Source organism: Salvelinus sp. IW2-2015, linkage group LG23, assembly GCF_002910315.2.
Source record: "Salvelinus sp. IW2-2015 linkage group LG23, ASM291031v2, whole genome shotgun sequence".
NCBI classification, from domain to species: domain Eukaryota; kingdom Metazoa; phylum Chordata; class Actinopteri; order Salmoniformes; family Salmonidae; genus Salvelinus; species Salvelinus sp. IW2-2015.
Window position 1 is genome coordinate 43,284,841 of NC_036863.1, and position 22,494 is coordinate 43,307,334.

The following is a 22,494-nucleotide window of genomic DNA, read 5'->3' on the forward strand; positions in this document are numbered from 1 at the left end:
TTCAAATGCCTCTCCTGTGAGGTAGTGACGCATGACATACGCCTAGTTTCCTATGCACTACCGTTCAAAAGTTTGGGGTCACTTAGAAATGTCCTTGTTTTGAAAGAAAAGCTACTTTTTTGTCCATTAAAATRACATCAAATTGATCAGAAATACAGTGTAGACATTGTTAATGTTGTAAATGACTATTGTAGCTGGAAAAAGCAGATTTTTTAATGGAATATCTACATAGGCGTACAGAGGTCCATTATCAGCAACCATCACCTCTTGTGTTCCAATTGACACATTGTGTTAGCTAATCCAATTTTATAATTTTAAAAGGCTAATTGATCATTAGAAAACCCTTTTGCAATTATGTTAGCACCGCTTAAAACTGTTGTTCTGATTAAATAAGCAATACAACTGGCCTTCTTTAGACTAGTTGAATATCTGGAGCATCAGCATGTGTGGGTTCGATTACAGTCTCCAAATGGCCAGAAACAAAGGACTTTCTTCTGAAACTCATCAGTCTATTCTTGTTCTGAGAAATGAAGGCTATTCCATGCGAGAAATTGACAAGAAACTGAAGATCTCGTACAATGCTGGGATGTGCTTTTAAATAGATAGCAATTGATGCAATGACTGAAAGTCTATGAGAACAGCTAGCATGTTATTGTGCTAATGCTATTATGAAGATATACAGTGCATTCGGAAAGTATTCAGACCCTTTTACCTTTTCCACATTTTGTTACGTTACAGCCTTATTATAACATTTATTAAATAAAACATTTTCCTCATCATTCTACACACAATAGCCCATAATGACAAAGCGAAAACTCCTCAGTAAAAGGCACATGACAGCCCGCTTGGAGTTTGCCAAAAGGCATCTAAAGRCTCTCAGACCATGAGAAACAAAACTCTCTGGTCTGATGAAACCAAGATTGAAATTTTCTCTGCAGATCCTCTCAATTTCTTGGATGKTTGGATGTGTAGCGTCGCTGCACAGCTATTTTCAGGTCACTAGAGAGATGTTGTATCGGGTTCAAGTCCGGGCTCTGGCTTGGCCACTCAAGRAAATTCAGAGACTTGTCCCGAAGCTACTCCTGTGTTGTCTTGGCTGTGTGCTTAGGGTCTTTGTCCTGYTGGAAGGTGAACCATCGCTTTTCATTTCACCAATGGATAGAGAGAAGTTATTCTCAGGAGCAAACCCAAGATTTTGCGATTGTCTTAACGAATCTCTCTCTTTCAAACCTGTTCTCTGGCAGGACGGAGATGTGTGTGTAAACAGTCGAGAGGATTATACTTTTTAACAAGCTGTCAGATCAACCTATCGTACCACAAGACTTCGAAATGGCATAGAGAAGGTGCACTGTGCACTGTGAATCAGCACTGTGAATCAGCTCATGAGTTTAAATTCAAATTGAATTGGCCACACCCCACAGGATGTAAAATTTGAGTTTGACTGACAGGAAGTAGAATTCTATTCAGTACAATTCCACTCAGTCATATGCTACATGCATTCACATGCTATCATAATTATCTGACATTATCTGACAACTACAACCTTATCAATATGGAGAATGTAGCTAGTTTGACCATATAGTCAATGTTAAGCAAATTAGCTAACTTTATTAAGCTGGCTAAAATCTTATTGGGTGAAGAATTGTTTCTGACTTCAAAAGCACTTGAACACAATCATATTGGATTTATGACTTCCCACTTTCCAGTTTTCCATTTCCCGCGAGCATGTGAAGCCAGCAATAGAACATGAGAGTTTCATTGAATCTGACAGGTCACACTTTCAGGTATGAAAGAATACATCACTTTTCTCAGGTAACAATGTTCATATACTSTACTCTTTTAACCATAGTGCTTAGAATAGCCTATTATATTTCCACCAACCGTTTMATTTGTTTGGCTTCTTTTTGAAGGCCTCAGGGTCAAAGTGAGGGTTAAACTAATGCATTCTGGGAAATGTAGCATTTTCCCATACTGAAGAACATTTTTGTGATTAATGAAATATAATAACTTATAATAATTTTTGCATACAGGTTTTGTTTTCCATGATCATTCATTTTAAAATCAATTGTTTCAACAATATTTCCAATACAGGTATATGTAAACTCAGTAAAAAAAAAAACGTCCTCTCACTGTCGACTGCGTTTATTTTGAACTGAACAAGTTCCACAGACATGTGACTAACAGAAATTGAATAATGTGTCCCTGAACAAAGGGGGGGTCAAAATCAAAAGTAACAGTCAGTATCTGGTGAGGCCACCAGCTGCATTAAGTACTGCAGTGCATCTCCTCCTCATGGACTGCACCAGATTTGCCCGTTCTTGCTGTAGATACCCCACTCTTCCACCAAGGCACCGAAGTCCCGGACATTTCTGGGGAATGGCCTTAGCCCTCCCCTCCATCCAACAGGTCCCAGACGTGCTCAATGGGATTGAGATCCCGGCTTTCGCTGGCATGACAGACACTGACATTCCTGTCTCTGCAGGAAATCATGCACAGAACGAGCAGTATGGCACATATTGTCATGCTGGAGGTCATGTCAGGATGAGCCTGCACAAGGGTACCACATGTCAGTGAAGAGCACTCTTTTCCAGTCCTGTCTGGTCCAGCGACGGGGTTTGTGCCATAGTGGACATTGTTGCCAGTGATGTCTGGTAGGACCTGCCTTACAACGGCCTACAACCCTCAGTCCAGCCTCTCTCAGCCTATTGCGGACAGTCTGAGTGCTGATGAAGGATTGTGCTCCTGGTGTAACCCGGGGATGTGTTTGTTGCCATCCTGTACCTGTTCCGCAGGTGTGATGTTCGATGTACCGATCCTGGCAGGTGTTTTACACGTGGTCTGCCACTGCGAGGACGATCAGCTGTCCGTCCTGTCTCCCTGTAGCCGTCTTAGGCGTCTCACAGTACGGACATCTGCAGTCCTCATGCCTCCTTGCAGCATCCTAAGGCACGTTCACGAAGATGAGCAGGGACCTGGCATTCTTCTTTTGTGTTTTTCAGAGTCAGTAGAAAGGCCTCTGTAGTGTCCTAAGTATTCATAACTGTGACCTTAATTCCTACCTGTGACCTTAATTGTCTACCTAAGCTGTTAGCGTCTTAACGACCGTTCCACAGTCATGTTCATTAATTGTTTATGTTCATTGAACAAGCCATGGTAAACAGTGTTTAAACCCTTTACAATAGATCTGTGACTTATTTGAATTTTACAAATTATCTTTGAAAGGCAGGACATGGAAAAGGATTTTTTGTTTGCTGAGTTTATATAACGACATGTTTGATGTTTTACGTACAACATGTATATTTGTATAAAATACACCTACATGTAATATAGAAGAGGCGTTTCCATTTCATTGAATTCAATTCTATTTCCTTTTATTCAAATTTGAATTTAAGAGGCCTTCTCAAATTCAATTCTGAATTTAATCCAACCCTGCTGTGAATTAGACACATTGTATTTGTCTGTATGTTCCAAAAATGGCTATTGACTAATATAGAATATTAAATGGTAGAAACACATTTTTACCACCATGCACATGCTGGATTACTTGCAAGGATACAGCACCATGTAACGAGTGTGCTGAGAGTCGGGAAGCAAATTCAAGGAGTGAGTGTTTTAATACATAAAAGAAACAATGACCACGAAACACTAACAACGCACCGACATGAAAACAGAGTCAATAACACCTGAGGTAAGAACCAAGGGGAGTGACAGATATAGGGAAGATAATCAAGGAGGTCACGGAGTCCAGGTGAGTGTTATGAGGCGCTGGTGCGCTTGACGATGGAGACAGGTGTGCGGAATAATCAGCAACCTGATGACCTAGAGGCCGGAGAGGGAGTATACGTGACACACAAAAACATTTTTGGAGAAGAATACAATTTGAGTCAACACTTTGTTTAATGTTTTTTAGGCTAATATCATCCAGCTTAAATAAAATTTCTGTACAATGCCATTAACTACTGTGACTCCTCTCTAAGGCCTTCTTCCACACATACTGTATCTGTCTGTCTGTGTTGTTCAGGATCAGTTATAGGTGATCTGATGGACCTGCAGGCCCTGTCCAAAGGAGTGCAGCAGCAGCATCACAACCTGATCTGGAACAGGACCAGGCAGGCTCGGGCCCGACGCCAGGCCAACGAGGAACACGAGCTGTTCAACATTGAGGTCCTACTCGGGGTGGACTCCTCTGTGGTCCACTTCCATGGCAGAGAGCACATCCAGAAGTACCTCCTCACCCTCATGAACATAGTTAGTACCGTATACTACGCAACGCTATGCTACGCAACGCTACGCAACACGACACTACACTAAACCTTTTTCACACRTGCAACCATTTCCACCTCTGAGGTGATTTTCTACCACAAAATCATTCTCTAACCTAAACTCTGTAACCTGTTCTATGTGCTTTCAATGTGTTTTCCCCTTTTTCATTTCTGTCTCTTCCACCACCCATCTCCCCTCAGGTGAATGCACAGTGGCTCCTGTTTGAGACCTTGCAGAATTATTATTTTGATTCTAATGATTTTCTGGCACTCTGGCTTCAATTAGCCAGCTACCTGGCCAGTGAAAAAGAATCCAGCCCATGCCCTCCGGTGGATCAGGACAGGGGCCAGTGCTAATGAGGGCCCTGCTGCCAGGGTTATTAACACAGGGTTAGGGATGTGGTGGGGGGGGCAGGGTCATGGGGTAGGACCAGGAAGATATATATATATATAGAGAGAGAGAGGGGAGGAATTAAACAGGGGACGGTAGATACGTATAAGGATGAGGGCAAAAGAGTGTGTGTGTGAGAAACAGCGATAGAAGGGTGCGATGGGAGTCTGGTGAATATTGATCAGATACTTGTTTTATTTGGCCAAGGGAGGAATTTGCTTCACATCTGTATCTATACCAGCAGGCCTCCCTTCGCTATTTCACTTGTTAGCACGATCCAGTAGAGTACTGTTCACTTTGCATGAATTTGAAAGCTTCATGRCGGCTCATTTTCTAGAAATATAAGAAATACAAGATCAAATGCACTACCCAGAAACACACTGTGGCACAGTTCTGTTATTCCTCAGTAAGGGGAGTCATTTAGCCATTTTACATTTGATCCACTGAAGCAGAGCAAGAGGATGAATCCAAGTAAATCAATTCACACAGGCAGACAGGCAGACAGGTCAACAGAAAGATGAGACTGGCATGTAGTCAAGCAGGCAAGCAGATAGACCGACCGAATGCCAGACAGACAGAAGCCAGGTGGGTAGACAGAAAGACAGACAGGTTAACAGAAAGATGATGAGACAGGTAGCCAGACAGGCAGAAAGACAGACATACAGACAAACATAGGCCAGGCGGGCAGACAGACAAAAAGACAGACAGGTCTACAGAAAGATGATGAGACAGGCGGGCAGAAAGTCGGACAGGCAGGAAGGAAGGCAGACAGACAGACATGGCCAGGCGTTCTCAGGGCTCAGGGGCTCAGGTGCAGCTGGCCCAGCCTATCAAGAGGGAGGGGCCCAGACAGACACAGGCCCCAGGGGGTTTCTACCAAGGACATCTTCTGAAGGTTGCTTAGCAACTCTTATGCAGAAGAAGAGGAGAGAGAGAGATAGGCAGTGTTCTCCTGAGTGGGGACTAGGTACTGGGGACTAGTCCTTAACGGGTCTGTTTAGCTCTAATAGGCTCGTTTGGATTCTTGTGCATTGGTGCCAATTAAACTGCATTCAATTGCATAATACATAAAGGATTCGGTGTATCAGGTATCTAGACTCCAACGCACATTCAATAATTGTTTCCTTTTAGCCTATTTCAAGAAACCCTGTAATGGTCCATTGCAGTGAAACGGCTACCATGTGTATTAGATGAAATCTGATATGGTAATACAGCTAAAGGTTTTCAATCAGAGTTACCTTTTACATGATCCCATGTCAGTCAGTCTGTCAGTGTGCGTGTCTGTTCTGCTCTCTTGTCAGGTCTCTATTCTCCTCCCCTGGCCTCATTCGCTCAGCTTATCTGACAGGGGACTGTCCTCCTTCTATTCCTCTACGCTCGCTCACTCGCTCACACTCACTCACTCACTCACTCACTCACTCACTCACTCACTCACTCACTCACTCACTCACTCACTCACTCTCTCTCACACACACACACACAGAGAGAGAGAGATCACACTCTCACTCACTGCACTGTTGTGGGCCTCCTCCCCTATGCCAGGAAAGGTGAGGTGTGTAAATGAATAAGGAGTGACAGACAGACAGGGCCAGAGGAGACTATCCCTCTCTGGGAGATGCACACTCAGACTGAGGACACCACTGCCTCTCCTACTAATCTTTGACAGTTGGGACTGGAATAGTAACAGAAGACATAAAATATGTGTGGATACTTTTTTTAATTAGACCTCCTCTTAGAGAGAGAAGAGCATTCTTAGCAAGAGGTGCATTTCTGGGGAAGAGGTGCACATGATGCATTGATAAAATTCCAACATATCAATGTCAGATGGAAACACACCAGGTCCTGTTAACTGCTCTCTCCCTCCTGCACAATATCCAACCTCTTTCAGATAAGTCAGCCAAGTGATATGCATTATGGTCCTGTACTGTAGTCGCAGGCCACGTGCTCCTGTCAGTCTGTCTGTCTGTCTGTCTCTGCAGGTGAATGAGATTTACCAGGATCGTACCCTGGGTGCTCACATCAAYGTGGTTCTGGTCCGTATCATCATGCTGTGTCCTGCCAAGGTAAGACACAATWGGCCTCAGTCATTCACTCACATGGTCAGCAGATGTAACCTGTAGGAGATAGACTGATCCCCATGTCAGAATACTCCTGTACTCTGGTACTGCGGTGGGGCTCTGTTGGAGCATGCGGGGTTGATGCGGTAAGGGATCTGATTGTTTCGCCTTCTACCTGTTAGTCTGTATAATCTTTAAAATGCCAAATAAAAAAAGCTTGATCAAAAACAGAATAGTCCTTTACTGTATTTACTTTGGTTAAGTACATGTAATAGTAAAACCCTATTATCTCTAGTCTGCAAAAGCATTTTGTTGTGTGCGGAGTTACATCAATTGTATTATGGATTGRATGTGATTGTCCGTTTATATGAGAGAATTCCTCATTTGCTGTCATGGAACCGGTGTGCATTTGTCACTTCAAGAGTACCACCTACTGGCTAGAAGGATATGCCAGAAATACTTGGGAAAAAATTGAAATACTTTTCAATGCATTGCAGACATACAGGGAAATATACAAAAATAAGTTGTCGACATCCTCTTGATGAGTCGCCCTCATCAATAACTGATTGAGTTCTTTAGCATAACTATGTTGTAAGAATGGACTGAGGTAATGTGGTCACAGTTGGTCCTTTCCTGTATTGTCTCCAGTCTATGAGTCTGATAGAGCTGGGCAACCCGTCTCAGAGTCTAGAGAACATTTGTCGCTGGGCCTTCCTGCAGCAGAAGGAAGACAGGAGTGATCCAGAGTACCATGACCATGCCATCTTCCTCACCCGACAAGAGTTTGGTCCCTCCGGCATGCAAGGTACTGGAGATACTTAATGTGCTCTCATACGATATACACATCATGTGTGTTCACACAGTATACATATTCCTTCTTTTCTCTCTCTTTTGCTCTCTTTCTCGTTGCTTAGGTTACGCTCCTGTGACGGGTATGTGCCACCCAGTGCGGAGCTGCACTCTCAACCACGAGGATGGCTTCTCCTCTGCCTTCGTYGTGGCACATGAGACTGGACACGTGTGAGACACACTTATACACACCGTTCAACACACAGTATRSACAAATATTGTATTATTGTATGTATTACAACAATAATATTGTATGCATGACAACAGTTACTACTGTGCATTTATATTTCGTAGGATAACAAGAAACTCTATTTAAAAAATGAATACACAGGACACATGCATGAATACTCACAGATGTGTATTAGTGCCTGCTGTTTATATGATGCCATCCTGTCTTCCCCTGGCAGGCTGGGTATGGAGCATGATGGCCCCCCTGGTAATGAGTGTGGCGACGAGGTSCCCATGGGCAGCATCATGGCCCCTCTGGTGCAGGCTGCCTTCCATCGCTTCCACTGGTCCCGATGCAGCCAGGCGGAGCTCAGCAAGTACCTGAAGTGAGTCCAGGTCAACTCTGACCTCTCTCTGTTCCCACAGTCGGGACCGACACATCTCAATCCCCCATAGAACATGGCTTTACAGTGCATTCGGAAAGTATTCAGACCGCATTACTTTTTGATCATCCTTGAGATGTTTCTACAACTTGACTGGCGTCTACCTGTGGTAAATTCAGTTGATTGGACATGATTTGGAAAGGCACACATCTGTCTATATAAGGTCCCACAGTTGAGAGTGCATGTCGGAGCAAAAACCAAGCCATGAGGTCGAAGGAATTGTCTGTAGAGCTCAGACAGGATTGTGTCAAGGCACAGATCTAGGGAAGGGTACCAAAAAAATGTCTGCAGCATTGAAGGTTCCCAAGAACACAGTGGCCTCCATCATTCTTAAATGGAAGAAGTTTGGAACCACCAAGACTCTTCCTAGAGCTGGCCGCCCAGCCAAACTGAGCAATCGGGGGAGAAGGGCCTTGGTCAGGGAGGTAACCAAGAACCCGATGGTCACTCTGACAGAGCTTGTGGCCAGACGGAAGCCACTACTCAGTAAAAGGCACATGACAGCCCGCTTGGAGTTTGCCAGAAGGCACCTAAAGACTCTCAGAGTCTTGTTCTGGTCTGATAAAACCAAGATTGAACTCTCTGGCCTGAATGCCAAGCATCACGTCTGGAGGAAACCTGGCACCATCCCTAAGTTGAAGCATGGTGGTGGCAGCATCATGCTGTGGAGATGTTTTTGAACGGCGGGGACTGGGAGACTAGTAAGGATYGAGGGAAAGATAAACAGAGCAAAGTACAGAGAGAAATTTGATGATAACCTGCTCCAGTGCGCTCAGGACCTCAGACTGGGGCGAAGGTTCACCTTCCAACAGGATAACAACCCTAAGCTAACAGCCAAGACAACGCAGGAGTGACTTCGGAACAAGTATCTGAATGTCCTTGAGTGGCCCAGCCAGAGCCCGGACTTGAATCCGATCGAACATCTCTGGAGAAACCTGAAAATAGCTGTGCAGCGAYGCTCCCCATCCACCCTGACAGAGCTTGAGAGGATCTGTAGAGAAGAATGGGAGAAACTCCCCAAATACAGGTGTGCCAAGCTTKTAGTGTCAAACCCAAGAAGACTCGAKGCTGTAATCACTGCAGAAGGTGCTTCAACAAAGTACTGAGTAAAGGGTCTGAATACTTATGTAAATGTGATATTTAATTATTATTCTTTTTTTATACATTTGTTAAAATTTCTAAAAACCTGTTTTTGCTATGTCATTATGGGGTATTGTGTGTAGATTGAATCCATTTTAGAATAAGGCTGTATCGTAACAAAATGTGGAAAAAGTCAAAGGGTCTGAATACTTTCCAAATGCACTGTATGTTGGTCTAATGGTCTTATACAGATTAGATCAGGTCAGTTATGGAGGTTTCTCTGTCTTGTTCTCTTCTGTCTTGCAGTCATGTGGCTCATTCCTTATGTGATTACAGTGAAGGGTTAGGGTTAGATTTTGAAATGTTTATTCAACTGTTAGATCGAAACCAAAGTCTTCAATTCCAATGAACATTTTTCTCCCACAGCTCCTATGACTGTCTCCGTGACGACCCCTTTGACCATGACTGGCCGGCGTTGCCACAGTTACCAGGGATCCACTACTCCATGGACGAGCAGTGTCGATTTGACTTTGGCGCCGGCTACACCATGTGCACGGCGGTGAGTCCTTCATCAACTCCTCAACCCGTATGCCCAACAAGCTGACTAGTCGCCACACCAGCAGCATCTAGTGGCGTTACCAATTGAATTGAATATCCATCCCTTAGAAAGGCTGCCATCTGGGGCTGGTAAAATCCAATAGAGCTTGAGCTTCACTCCAGGGTCTCTCTAATGACCATCGTCCTTGACTTCCTCCTTGACCTCCTTGTCTAGGTCAGGGTGTGACCATAAAATTGGAGCCATCTTAGCTTTTAAAGCATCCAGGGGAACAAATCAGATTTTTATGAAGTCATGAGTTCAAAGCAGGCTGACTTGACCTATCGCTGCAGTATGACCTCATTAGTCTTTGGATGAAAAGAACTACAAAACAATAACGGTATATTTAATTGCCTCTCTAAAGAGGAAATYAACACTTCAGAGTCAGTTATATTGAACTGTTTTTCATTGTATCGCTTCAAGAAGGCTGAACTATTTGGAGAGATGGTTTTTGTTTGATGTGGAAAGGAGAGAATAAAGACAGCTGGGACAGCAGGTTTTTGGATCACATTCTGGAGTAAATTGGAGGGAGTGCCTATTGGACACTTTGCTTCACTTTCTTGTCAAACTATTTCCTTAGCTGCGAAGGGTGGCCCGTTCAGCAAAGCAGGTAAGGGATAGGTCCGAGAAGTAGTGTGTCCATAACTTCTTTGTTTAATGTTGTCCACAAACCATGTAGCTGTTAAGGTGTCTGTTAGGGTGGTCAACCATGTCACTGTCTATCCTTCGTGACATTCATGTACATTTGTGYCAATCAGGGTTAGTATTTTATGAGCTTGGTGGACTGTGGTTTTACAGACCTGTCCTTGGGTGTACACAAACACACACACAGGCACACACACCAGACTCCATGATTTGTTCCATGTCCTTCAGGCCAGGTTACATGTACTGTATGTTCGCACGCAGCTTGTTCGTTTATCTGATGGTGATGGAGTAAGCAAAGACGGGGTGATTTTAACCTACAGTCTAAACTACTGGAGTTAAGGCGTTATACGTGAAACATCCTCCTGCAAATGTATCTGACTGTACTGTGCTGTGAGGGACCGCAATAGAGTCATAGTATGTGTGGTTCTATGTACTGTATGTAATTCAAACATTGGTGAATCAGATTTGACCAAGTTCAATGTCTTGTTTAAGGGCCTTGGTAATATATGTACTTCACAAAATGTAAGTATTAAACATAGAYGTCCTTAATGACAGCGTTATTTATTGACCTGTGTAAACCGTATCTTGTGTACAGTTACAACTATTCACAATTTTAGCGATATATTGGACTGGTATAATATTAAGTTAGTACCACCAACAACAATGTTGGACGGCTGTGTACACACACTACTGTTGATGTTTTCTTGGTTGACATGTCAAGGCTGTGGGAAGCTTTCTTCAGCTGCACGTGTGTGAGAGAGAGCATGAATCTRTTTCTTCTAGTACAGCACCTACGACCCCTGCAAGCAGCTCTGGTGCAGTCACCCAGACAACCCGTTCTTCTGCAAAACCAAGAAGGGTCCGCCCATCGACGGCACTACSTGTTCACCGGGGAAGGTGAGWACGATTCCTCTTTACACGTTAATGCTTTGCTACAACGTCTGTGTAAACATAAGCAGTGGCAGCTCTCTTCCTCTCACCCTGGTTCTCTCTCTCTCTCTCACTCTCTCTCGTCCCATCCCTCTCCCTCTCTTTCAGCACTGCTTCAAAGGTTACTGCATCAAGTTGACCCCGGACATTCTAAGGCAGGATGGTGGTTGGGGCACGTGGAGTAACTTTGGCTCCTGCTCTCGCACCTGTGGGGGTGGTGTGCGCTTCCGGACCCGTCAGTGTGACAACCCGACGTGAGTACAACACAAGACGACACACAGATAGACGTGCATTTTACTCTCTCTTCATAATAGGAAGCTGTCTAAAATGTCAGGARCTCCCGCTGTCTTTCTCCCGTGCCATAACTCAGCCCTGCCAATGGAGGACGCACCTGCTATGGCAACAGCTATGAGTTCCAGCTGTGCAACCTAGAGGAGTGCTCCAAGCCTTTCGCTGACTTCAGGGAGGAGCAGTGCAAGATGTGGGACCCTTACTTTGAGTATGACAACGCCAAGCACCACTGGCTKCCCTATGAGCATCCTGACCGTAAGTCCACAATGCTGTCTGGGAGTCAAAAGGCCTGGCTTTGAAAAAGACAGAGGGTCCAGAGAAGGGTTCAGACTGACGTTAATATGCTTTAGCAACATTCTTAAACATGTGGACAGTGTTATAGCGTAACTACCACTTTTTGGACACTAAAAATAAGACGCAACTATTTGCCATATTGTTACACCTGGAATAGAAGCAGAGTATAATAAGAGTTGGACTTTCTCCGTCTTGTGCATCAGTGGAGGCTGCTGAGGGGAGGATGGCTCATAATAATGGCTGGAACGGAGCCATGTGTTTGATGCCATTCCACCTATTCCGCTCCAGCCATTACCACGAGCCYGTCCTCCCCAATTAAGGTGCCACCAACCTCCTGTGTTGTGCATGCCCTTCTCCATCCATGGACTGTCGAGAGGCCAGATGGCTTTTTTTTAATCAGAAGTTGACCTGGAGGYTTTGTTGAGACAGAGAAAGGAACAGTTCTACACCACTGCTCTCATTCTTCCGTTGTGAGGCCAGGACCAATTTCCATGGCAAACCATCATAAAAATCTGAAGTTACGTAAGGTTGGCCCATAGCTAAAACAGACAACTGAGCTGTAAGTGGAGAGCAGGGGGAGGAGGAAAGGGAGGAGGAAGAGCATCTGGCTGCGCTGATATTCACAGTACTTCAYGAGGCTGTATCAGCTCAGTTAATGACCCAGCAGCTCAAGTCTCTTGGCAACCATAATGATTGTTCTGAGTGGGGTCAATGGGGAATGATTGGTTTACCGGGGAATCTGAGAAGCCCTCAGACAGACAGGCCATGCCTCTCCACATGTCAGGGGAACGTCGGTCAGGCCAGTGTTTAAATAAGGACACATGGAAATGTCATTACTCAGGAATCTCCCTCCTGCTTTCCTCCGGGGTGGAAAGATTGTTATTGTGTTATTTGATTAGCTTTATAAATGAAGGGTTTCATTACACACCCTTACAGTGTCCTTTTCCATTATCCTGTTGTTATTGCCATAAATGTGTATCCTCATGACTTAAACAAAATAATGCAGACATAGTATGATATAGAATTCCAAATATTGTTTGTTCAGATGGTTTCATTTGTGCCAGTGGAATATGGACCGGAATATAGGCACAGTCAAAGAAAGCTGAAGACCAGTACATGTCTTCAGCTTTCTTTGACTGTGCCCATATTCATATTGACTGTGCCCAATTATATGACTATAATTCCTTTATGAAACCCTATATCATGTTCTCCTCCCCTCTCATCTGTACTGTAGCTGATGAGAGATGCCAACTCTACTGCAAGTCTAAGGAGACGGGAGACGTGGTGGCCATGAACAGGATGGTGCACGATGGCACACGCTGCTCCTACCAAGACCCTTACAGTACATGTGTGCGGGGGGACTGTGAGGTAGGCATCGGTAGGTCTTATGGCCTACAGAAGTCATGCATGAAGGGACATTATGAAATACGGCCATAAACATTACAGCGCCTTATACAATCCCATAAATCTCCTCCTGCTACTGGGTATTTGCACTGGTCTGGTGCAATTGAAGTTATGACCGTTTTCCATATGGGTTTCCCAGACTGTTTATCCATACTGACGAGAACCATTGGTCGCTCTCTCGCTCTCTCGCGCTCTCTCTCGCGCTCTCTCTCTCTCTCGCTCTCTCTCTCCTTATTTTCCCTTTCCGTGCAATACATATTGAAATATAATGTATTATACTGTCTGTCCACCTTATTACAGCAGTATGAGTAATTAGGTGGACGGCACTGTACAACTCTCAAATGTTGACTGTGCAGAGGTAGGAGGTTGTCAGAAAGAATGTCTTTGTCCTGATTGACCCATCCAGGTCCCATACTCCCAAACACTGACTCAGCGTATCTCTCTACAGCACGTTGGCTGTGATAACCAGATAGCCTCAGACACGCAGGAGGACAAATGTGGGATATGCGGTGGAGACAACTCCAGCTGTAAGATCATCAAGGGAAACTTCACTAGAAGCGTTAAAAAACAAGGTGAGCCCCTCCTCAACATCCTCTACCCTCACTTCACAATTTGTCATTTTTTAATGGGAGTCTAGGGATGCTCTTCTCGGTATCTTAAGCTAATTTTATACCAAGACGAGACTCTTCGTCATCACACATCTATTTTGTTTGCGGTTTGTTTCAGGTTTCCTCAAGATACTTGAAATCCCCCGAGGGGCCAGGCATCTGTTGATCCAGGAGTTCAAGGGGACCCCTCACATCCTAGGTAGGTTTATTTATGGACAGTTCTGTGAATAACAGAGTGGGTCGTTAATATCCTGGACATTGGCCTCTATAAATCAGTAATCTGTGACTAGCTTGGGTAAGGAAGGTTGTTATTAATTGCTGCTTCAGTCAGGTCTTGGCTGCGTTGGGTTTGAGAGTACAGACAACTCTAGCTGGCTGCCAATAATGGATCTGGACTGCTGGGAAGAGATCACCTGCGGATACTGATTTATACTGCTCTAATGCTCGTCATCATAATCCTGCCAAATGTCTCTGGTTTGTTCCTCATATGAATAACCAAGTTTAGAAAATTCAAGTTTAACCAAAAGTGTAATTCTGAGACGAAAAAGAAACCAACCATTAGGATTTCCTTTTCTCATTGTTCTCCTTGTGTCAGCGGTGAAGAACCAGGCCACAGGTCATCTGTTTCTGAATAACGAGGATGAGTTCCCAGAGTCCCGTATGGTGATAGAGAAGGGGGTGGAGTGGGAGTACTACAACGATGACGACACGGAGACCGTCCAGACCACAGGACCTCTGGGATACGCTGTTCTGGTCATGGTGAGTCAATATACTCAGGTCCCTGACAAGTCAAAATGACTGCGATGACCTGTATTAATGTGTAGCCTACATGCCACAGAGCAATGTTTTTAATATCATTGTTTAGTCCTTACCCACTTTTAGTTAAAACCACCTCACCAACGGATATACTAGCAGTAGCTTCAGGAAATAATTTAACCTGAAATGTTCTCTGTGCAGTGAGTATCCACTATCCAGCCATATCGTTGGCAGAAACCTCAGTGCATCTGTTTGCCTCATGTGGAGTTAGTTAAAGGTCCAATGCAGCTGTTTTTATCTCAATATCAAATCATGTTAGTGTAACAATTAATTACCTTACTGTGATTGTTTTCAATTAAAATTGTCAAAAAGAAATCAAAGTAGCTTCTTAGCAAAGAGCCATTTCTCAGGCAAGAATTTTGCTAGGACTGTCTTGGAGTGGTCTTAGGGGAAAACGAAAAATTTGCTGGTTTTGGCAAAGATGTTTCTTACTGGTTTATTAACTCATTTACTGCATGGTGATGTCTCTGGAAGGCCATAACTGCATCGCACATAATATTATTACAACCTAACAGTGTGGACCTTTAAAAGAAAAGCGCAGTAGTTAAAGAAAATGTACCATATCATTGTCGCTGTCATGTTTGCCACGTCTCAAGCTGCTCCTTAACTTACTATTTGTCATTTGTGGCATTTACTGTGTCTTTTCCTCCCACAGATCCGTTCCCACGGTGACTCCAAAGTGACCCTCTCCTACAAATACATTCTCCACGAGAAGCTGCAGTCATCCATAGAGAGCAACCTGGTGCAGGAGGACACAGCCTACTTTGAATGGGCTCTGAAGAAATGGTCTCATTGCTCTAAACCCTGTGGAGGAGGTAGGTAAACAAGCGTGTCTTTTAAAAGGGTCAATAAATATGCCATTCAAACCTTTTACTGCAGTGGGCTGAATCAGGGTCACACATTCTGGGGTAGTCTTCAACAAATCTACTTTGAAACAAAAGTGTATACCTCACACACATGGTTATGGGCTTAGAAAAAGGAGACACCTAATACCATGTACATTTTGAGTTTGCATCCCAATGTTACACTTTATATACTGTACATCACAGAAGACTGAAATATACCAAAAAAAATGACATAGAAACACTGTATTTTCGTATTTCTAGTCATTATTAATTATGAAATTATAAAAAATATGAATAACATTCCACCCATGAAACCAAAGAGGGCGCTTTTGGTCATTGACTGCAGGAAAGAGCTACCTGTCAAATAACCTTGGACGTTGACCGACATTGTTGATGTGAGTGGTATTGTGCACACTCTGTACCCTCGATAGGTAAGCAGTACACACGGTTTGGCTGCAGGAGAAAGTCCGATGGGAAGATGGTCCACCGCACCAACTGTGTGAACATCGACAATCTCAGAGCTATCAGCAGGGATTGTAACCAGAAAGAGTGCTCCCAGCCAGTGTATGTGAATGCATTTATGTATGTGTTTGTTTGATACGTGTGCTGTGAATGTTCTATGTAACTATTGTATTACTATGTCTGTACATAAGCTTTTAATATTCCTGTTGTCTCAGTAAGTCATTTCTGTTCTCACTCTACCTGTATGGTGATGTGTGTGTGTGTCTACTCTATTCTCCAGTTGGATCACTGGGGACTGGGAGGAGTGYAGTTCATCCTGTGGGAAGACTGGCTACCAGAGCCGCTCTGTACGCTGTCAGCAGCCCCTCTCTGGCGGTGGCCAACGTTCCATCCACAGCAAGTACTGTAATGATGACAGGCCAGAGGGACGACGACCCTGCAATCGCCAGCTCTGCCCTGCCCAGTGGAGAGTAGGACCCTGGTCCCAGGTACGTAGGCGTTGAAAGAAAAATGTGAATAATTCTCCACCATTACCGACAGCAAAACACTTGTTTCCATGAAATCTTTAACTCAGAGGAGTGTGTGCGTGTGTTTTAGTGTTCGGTGACGTGTGGCAACGGAACCCAGGAGCGCCAGGTTCTGTGTAGCACTCCTGATAACTCAGTTGGACTCTGCATGGAGACCAAACCCATCACACTCCGGACCTGCCAGCTAGTCCCCTGCACAGGTGACTGTCCAATCTCAAGGCTTAATGAACACAAGTACATACAAATATATTACTGATACAATATTGTTTGATTTTCACACCGTGCACAATCCTTTTCTGTTTGTTTTGTTCTCAGGTGACGGAAAAAAAGTTTTGATCCAGTGGCTGTCACGGTCCAACCCCGAATTTCCTGTACCCAAGATCTCCTCAAGTAAACGTCCCCTCTATAGCGCGGAGTGTGGGGTCCGCTGCATGCCTCTGCTCACCTGGGCTCTACCCTTCTCTCTCTGCCTCTCTCTGCGGGGCAGACTGCATTGATAGTGGCTCTCTGTTCTTCTCTTCTTCTCCTGTTCTCCTCTACACTGGAGGTTGGCTCCGAAAAGCTCCTGCCTGACTTTGGCTTCTCTGTCTGGCTGAGGGATGGAGGCTTCCTGTACAATGGTCTCTTTGGCTCTTTCTCTCACACATATACACTCTATCCTTCAGGGGTCTTACTGCACTGTAGGCTGCAGAGCTGGCCTTGGAACACTCGCTGACGAGAGAAATGGAAGTTCCCATCCCATCCTGATAAGGCTCTATTAACGCCTGGATGCAGGACTATGGTCGTGGCCTAGCCTCTGTATATGGAGTTGCTCACTGGTTGCGTGTTGTTGGGTTTCAACCTGGGACACTCCATGGAAGTGAATATGGAGTTTTGCAGTGGATTTGATAACAAGAAGAGACATTTATTCCATGGTTGTTAACACAAAAGGTGCAGCAGCTCATTATAGTTATACAGTATGCATACACAATTATCAACAGAAATAGTTCCACAGAAATAAGGTGTGGATTACTATGCCTCTCCATTACTGACTGTTACCGTATATGTATTTTTGTATCAATTCTACCTAAATATTTAAGTGAAACGTTTAATGAGCATTAAACCGTATGGGAATTTAGTAAGGAGGCCAGAATGTTTATGGGGAGGTGAGTATGGTTCATGCTCACTTTCCGAAAGTACTGTGAATTTGACTCAAAACACATTTTGTGCGTCAGACCAAGGACACTAAAATGTGTCCTTATATAGCTAAATGCTTGTTTGTTAGTGTATAATTGTAAGGCATTAGTCAAAACAGATACTCAGATACCTCATGCAATGATTTTGTCATAAACATCTCGAGAATACCTTTGCCTTATCAGGCTGTTGAGAGAAATGAAAACATGGCTTTTTCTTGAGTTATACAGCAGAAGCATGCTGAGGATGAAAAAATTACTTGAACTTGATGTTTACAACCAAATGGATTCTATTCACAGCACCTTCATTGACAACACAGATATCGTCATTTATTATCATTGTATCATTATTGTGGAAAGCTATATTCTGTCCGCCGTGGGGAAAACCCTGTGTCAACAAGACTTAAACTATGACTTGGGAGTATCTACAGTATATCAAATTGTGTTGCCTGTATTAAGGACCACGTTTCTGAACTTGGTGACAATGAATTGTGTGCTTTCACCAGCCAACTTGTAAGGCCTGAAAGCATGTGTTCCTTACTATATATTGGTCCAAAATTATTTTTTATCCGAGATACTGGATTAAGAGTTTTTATGCTTATCACGAGACATTAAATGTGTTCCTTTTACACCAAAGGAGGACACATTTATTGTTTCCCTTGACAACCAGTTTATATCAGTTATTGTTAATCTGTTTTGGCTTACTGGTGTTATGCAGTTCTTAACCAAAGTGTTTACTAAATTGTTAACTGCGTACAGTACCTTCTGATTTAATGTACAGTACTCAATCAAGACAAACAGCTCCATACTGAACTGCATAGACAGCTTCATATATTTGACAGGGAGAGTGTATCATATGACTTGGGTTTCAAGTTTGTTTTAGCAGTACAGCCCAAACCCAACAAATAAACTCCTAAAATGATTCAACTTTTTGTCTCACAGATTATACACCGCGAGTGATGAATAATATGATGAATAACAACTGTATTACCGTTTTACATCCATTCAGTCTGACAAACAAGCATCCCCTTCCTATATGCTTGCTTAATCACAGTAGCCTTTTCTGTTACTTCCTCACTTTTTCTTTCTTTGGGGTAGTTTTATGGTTTATTATGTTTACCCTAACATCTGGGCCTATAGAGGTTGTGTTTTGTTTCTGAGATGAGTGTTGCTTTGTGTTTCAGGGCAATGTAAGGGGGATAGGTCAGCGTTCTGTCGTATGGAGGTGCTGAGCAGGTACTGCACCAACCCTGGGTACAGACAGATGTGCTGCAAGTCCTGCGCCGAGGGGAACTTCACCACTATGGGCCAAAACCTCACCACTGGGCCCTGGAGGTACACCACACTACCCACCCCCATCAATGGCACCTATTCAACAAACCCCACAACAACCCTCAGACCCAAACCCACCGCTGGGATATATAGCACTGACTTTACTTACGTCGAACATGATGATTATGGGGAGTATACAACCGACGAACACAACACAAGTAAAACATATAGGCCTACCACCACCCCTGGATTAACCACTAGACAGCCCAGAAGAATAACCATCTCCCCGGTTACTGTCAGAAGTACTACATCTCCAACCACCACCACCGAGGAGACTACGTTTCCCAGAACCTCCATCATTACCGCTGAACCCACCACAATCTCCACCAGTCAGGACCCATCAACTCTCAGAACGACAAATGTCCCCAAGTCCACCACAGCTTGGGTTGATGTCATTGAGAGGGAGTCCCGGACAACCCCGGCTCCATCCACTTCCAGACCTAAAGGAGACAAGAGACGGAAGACCATTCCAACACAGCGTAGGGTCGTTGTGACACTCATGCCCTCCACCATAGCCCCTCACCGGACAGAGGACAAGAGGGAAAACAACCCGGTGGACGTGCCGTATCGGATCGTTGGTGTAGACAATGAGGTCTTTCAGAACCACTTTGTTCCTAGAATACGGCCTCCGTTCCGAGAAACGACACGGAACAAAAGGATACAAGAGCTCCTCGCCGAGAAAAGGAGGCGGGACTTACTTCTCAGACGAGCGAAAAGAAAACCAGGACCTTGATAGTCAGTCATTCAAGTCATCTTTGTTCGTGCTCTATATGGAGATATTCCTATTGAACACCTGCATAACAATTTTGCTTTATTGAAACCAGAGTGAAACCACTCATTCCAGTTCAGAGACTGTCAGTCATGTAGAACTTAAAACTTGTGGCTTGAAGATTGGAATTTGGCCTGCTTCGCTTTTTTTATCCAATGAGGAAAGGGGACAGCAATGGACAAAACAGACAAAATATTGAGAAATGAATATACTAACTCTACAATTACTATTCTGTAAATACATCTTTTGAGCGATAATTGCACATTTGTACTTGCTGCTCGGCAATGAAGAGATTTAATTGTCTTTTATGCTTTGATGTTATGACATATCGTACTTTTGTTAATATTGTGAACAGTTTACAATTTGGACCTTTGTAGCTCAGTTAGTAGAGCATGGTGCTTGCAACATCAGGGTAGTGGGTTTGATTCCCAGGACCACCCTTACGTAAAGAATATATATATACAATTCATATACATACATATATATACAGTGTATATATAGGGGAATATATGTGAGGCATTTTTTTACATTCAGTATCAAGGGAAATATACTGCAGTATTCTTTCTAACAAAGATATCTACATATATTTATTTGTTGTTGTTTTTCCCTGGACATAATCAGAATTAATGTAAACATAATAGTTTTGAAAACATAACATTAGTGGTACTGTATCTTGGCACAACTTACGCCAGGAATGGGATAAGTTGAGCATAGGTACAGGGTAAGTTGATCATTGGGACAGGGTAAGTTGATCATTGGGACAGGGTAAGTTGATCATAGGGACAGGGTAAGGAGAGCATAGGGACAGGGTAAGGAGAGCATAGGGACAGGGTAAAGGAGAGCATAGGGACAGGGTAAGGAGAGCATAGGGACAGGGTAAGGAGAGCATAGGGACAGGGTAAGGAGAGCATAGGGACAGGGTAAGTTGAGCCACCTTGGGGTAAGTGGGTGATGGTGTCCTGTGACAGTGGGGGCTGGTGCATGTTCTCAGAGCGTAAGACATTAATGTTCTAGACACATTTCATGGGAATGTTGCAAGAACATTCATGTGTACAGGTTCCTAAGGGTTAGGAGAATGTTCCGCCCCACCAAACATACTGTACACAGAAGATGGTTGCCATGTTCTCAAAACATAAGATATTAATGTTTCATGGGAACATTGCAAAAACAATGTGTCCAAATAAATACATTACACATCCTGTTGCTGAGCCAATCAAGGCCCTGATCAGTGAACCACTGATAGCTCTTTGTCTGTTGGCAAAGTTGGGTATACTCCCACACACAGTGATTAATTGAACTTGCAAAGTGTAATCATGTGTGTCAAATATGTAAGTTATAAGCACTAACTCTAATTCAACATGTCCTCACCTGGGATTTGAACTCACAACCTCTTGGTCCACAGTACTCCAATCTTCCTGCTCTCAATTGTCAGATTAATGGATATTGGGCACGGACATGGTGGCCATGTGTGATCATTGATTTTATTTACTTATTTCAGAAATTTAAGGGCTTTGTGTATAGGTGTCTAATGTTGGTGGGGCATATTAACCTGTTTTAGAGATACTCCTGAATCACTATCATCAATAAAATACTTTTAACAGAGCTGGGATTTAGTTTGAAAGTGCATTCACCCTACTGCTTACACCTATCAAGTTGTTTCAGATCTACACAAGTGCCTAGGGAGGAGAGTTTAGGGTTTCTTCTGGACAGCTCATTACTATACTAGCTCATTAAACACATGCCCTTGAGATAACCCTTATTGGGACAGTGGTTAGGGTGTTAGTCATTGAAGCTGTTGGCCTGGGCTTGAGACCTGCTAAGGGAGTCATCCTACGCTCACGTTCTCAGCAATATATGTTAATGACAGTTACAACACACGTATCTGTTCTAATTAAAATGAGTTTGAAAGATGGGAATCTGTAGGATTACCTTTGAGCACAAATGATGACCATATTTCCACTACCTCTCATATGTTATCAGTTTTTATTAATTCTATACAGCTACCTAGTTAAATAAAAGTTTCATTATTTTCTTGAAATCCACACCATTCAAAAATGGTTGTAGCAACGTCAGAGTGCACCTTTAACATATTGTGATGTCTGATATGTCCCAAGTGATTCGGTTGCAATTTGTCTGTTTTTCCACATTAAAACTTGGAGATGGAACTATGTGTTGTGTACTGTTTTGGTATAACTGGCKTCATCATTGCTTAAATGGCAAATGTGAGAAAGTGCAGACACGCTACTGTAAATATACACATTTCTGATATTCTCAGAATATGGCAACCATGTTCTGGATATGTTTTTAGCAGAAGCAACACTACCACCTGGGCCATGTTTTAGTAACACATTAGGAATGTTCCAGATAGAGAGATGATGTGATTCCTAATCAGAGACATGTTTGTTCCACAAGGTATACAGTATGTGGTGCAGATTTTGAAAAAGACAATAGAGAGTTCTCTTTAAGATGCACAGCTATTTAGGATTCTACCGAATAATTACAGTAACATATATTACTAAACATGTGAGTGTAGGGTAACTGCCCCAGAAGTTCT

At 43.5% G+C, this 22,494-nt stretch overlaps 1 protein-coding gene across 1 annotated transcript in view; it reads left to right on the plus strand.

Moving 5' to 3' along the window:
- The window catches only part of LOC111950346 (A disintegrin and metalloproteinase with thrombospondin motifs 2-like), a 59,507-nt gene extending 37,397 nt beyond the window's left edge, over positions 1 to 22,110 (plus strand). The window contains 19 exon segments of the mRNA XM_023967848.2: positions 4,022 to 4,248; positions 6,633 to 6,716; positions 7,359 to 7,515; positions 7,625 to 7,730; positions 7,967 to 8,113; positions 9,677 to 9,809; positions 11,274 to 11,387; positions 11,529 to 11,674; positions 11,791 to 11,966; positions 13,240 to 13,373; positions 13,858 to 13,981; positions 14,136 to 14,216; positions 14,613 to 14,776; positions 15,489 to 15,648; positions 16,110 to 16,242; positions 16,421 to 16,628; positions 16,738 to 16,867; positions 16,983 to 17,057; positions 19,024 to 22,110. Of these exon segments, the coding sequence (XP_023823616.2) occupies positions 4,022 to 4,248; positions 6,633 to 6,716; positions 7,359 to 7,515; positions 7,625 to 7,730; positions 7,967 to 8,113; positions 9,677 to 9,809; positions 11,274 to 11,387; positions 11,529 to 11,674; positions 11,791 to 11,966; positions 13,240 to 13,373; positions 13,858 to 13,981; positions 14,136 to 14,216; positions 14,613 to 14,776; positions 15,489 to 15,648; positions 16,110 to 16,242; positions 16,421 to 16,628; positions 16,738 to 16,867; positions 16,983 to 17,057; positions 19,024 to 19,904 (3,380 nt within the window). The 3' untranslated portion in view covers positions 19,905 to 22,110.
- Positions 22,111 to 22,494: the final 384 nt, after the last annotated feature.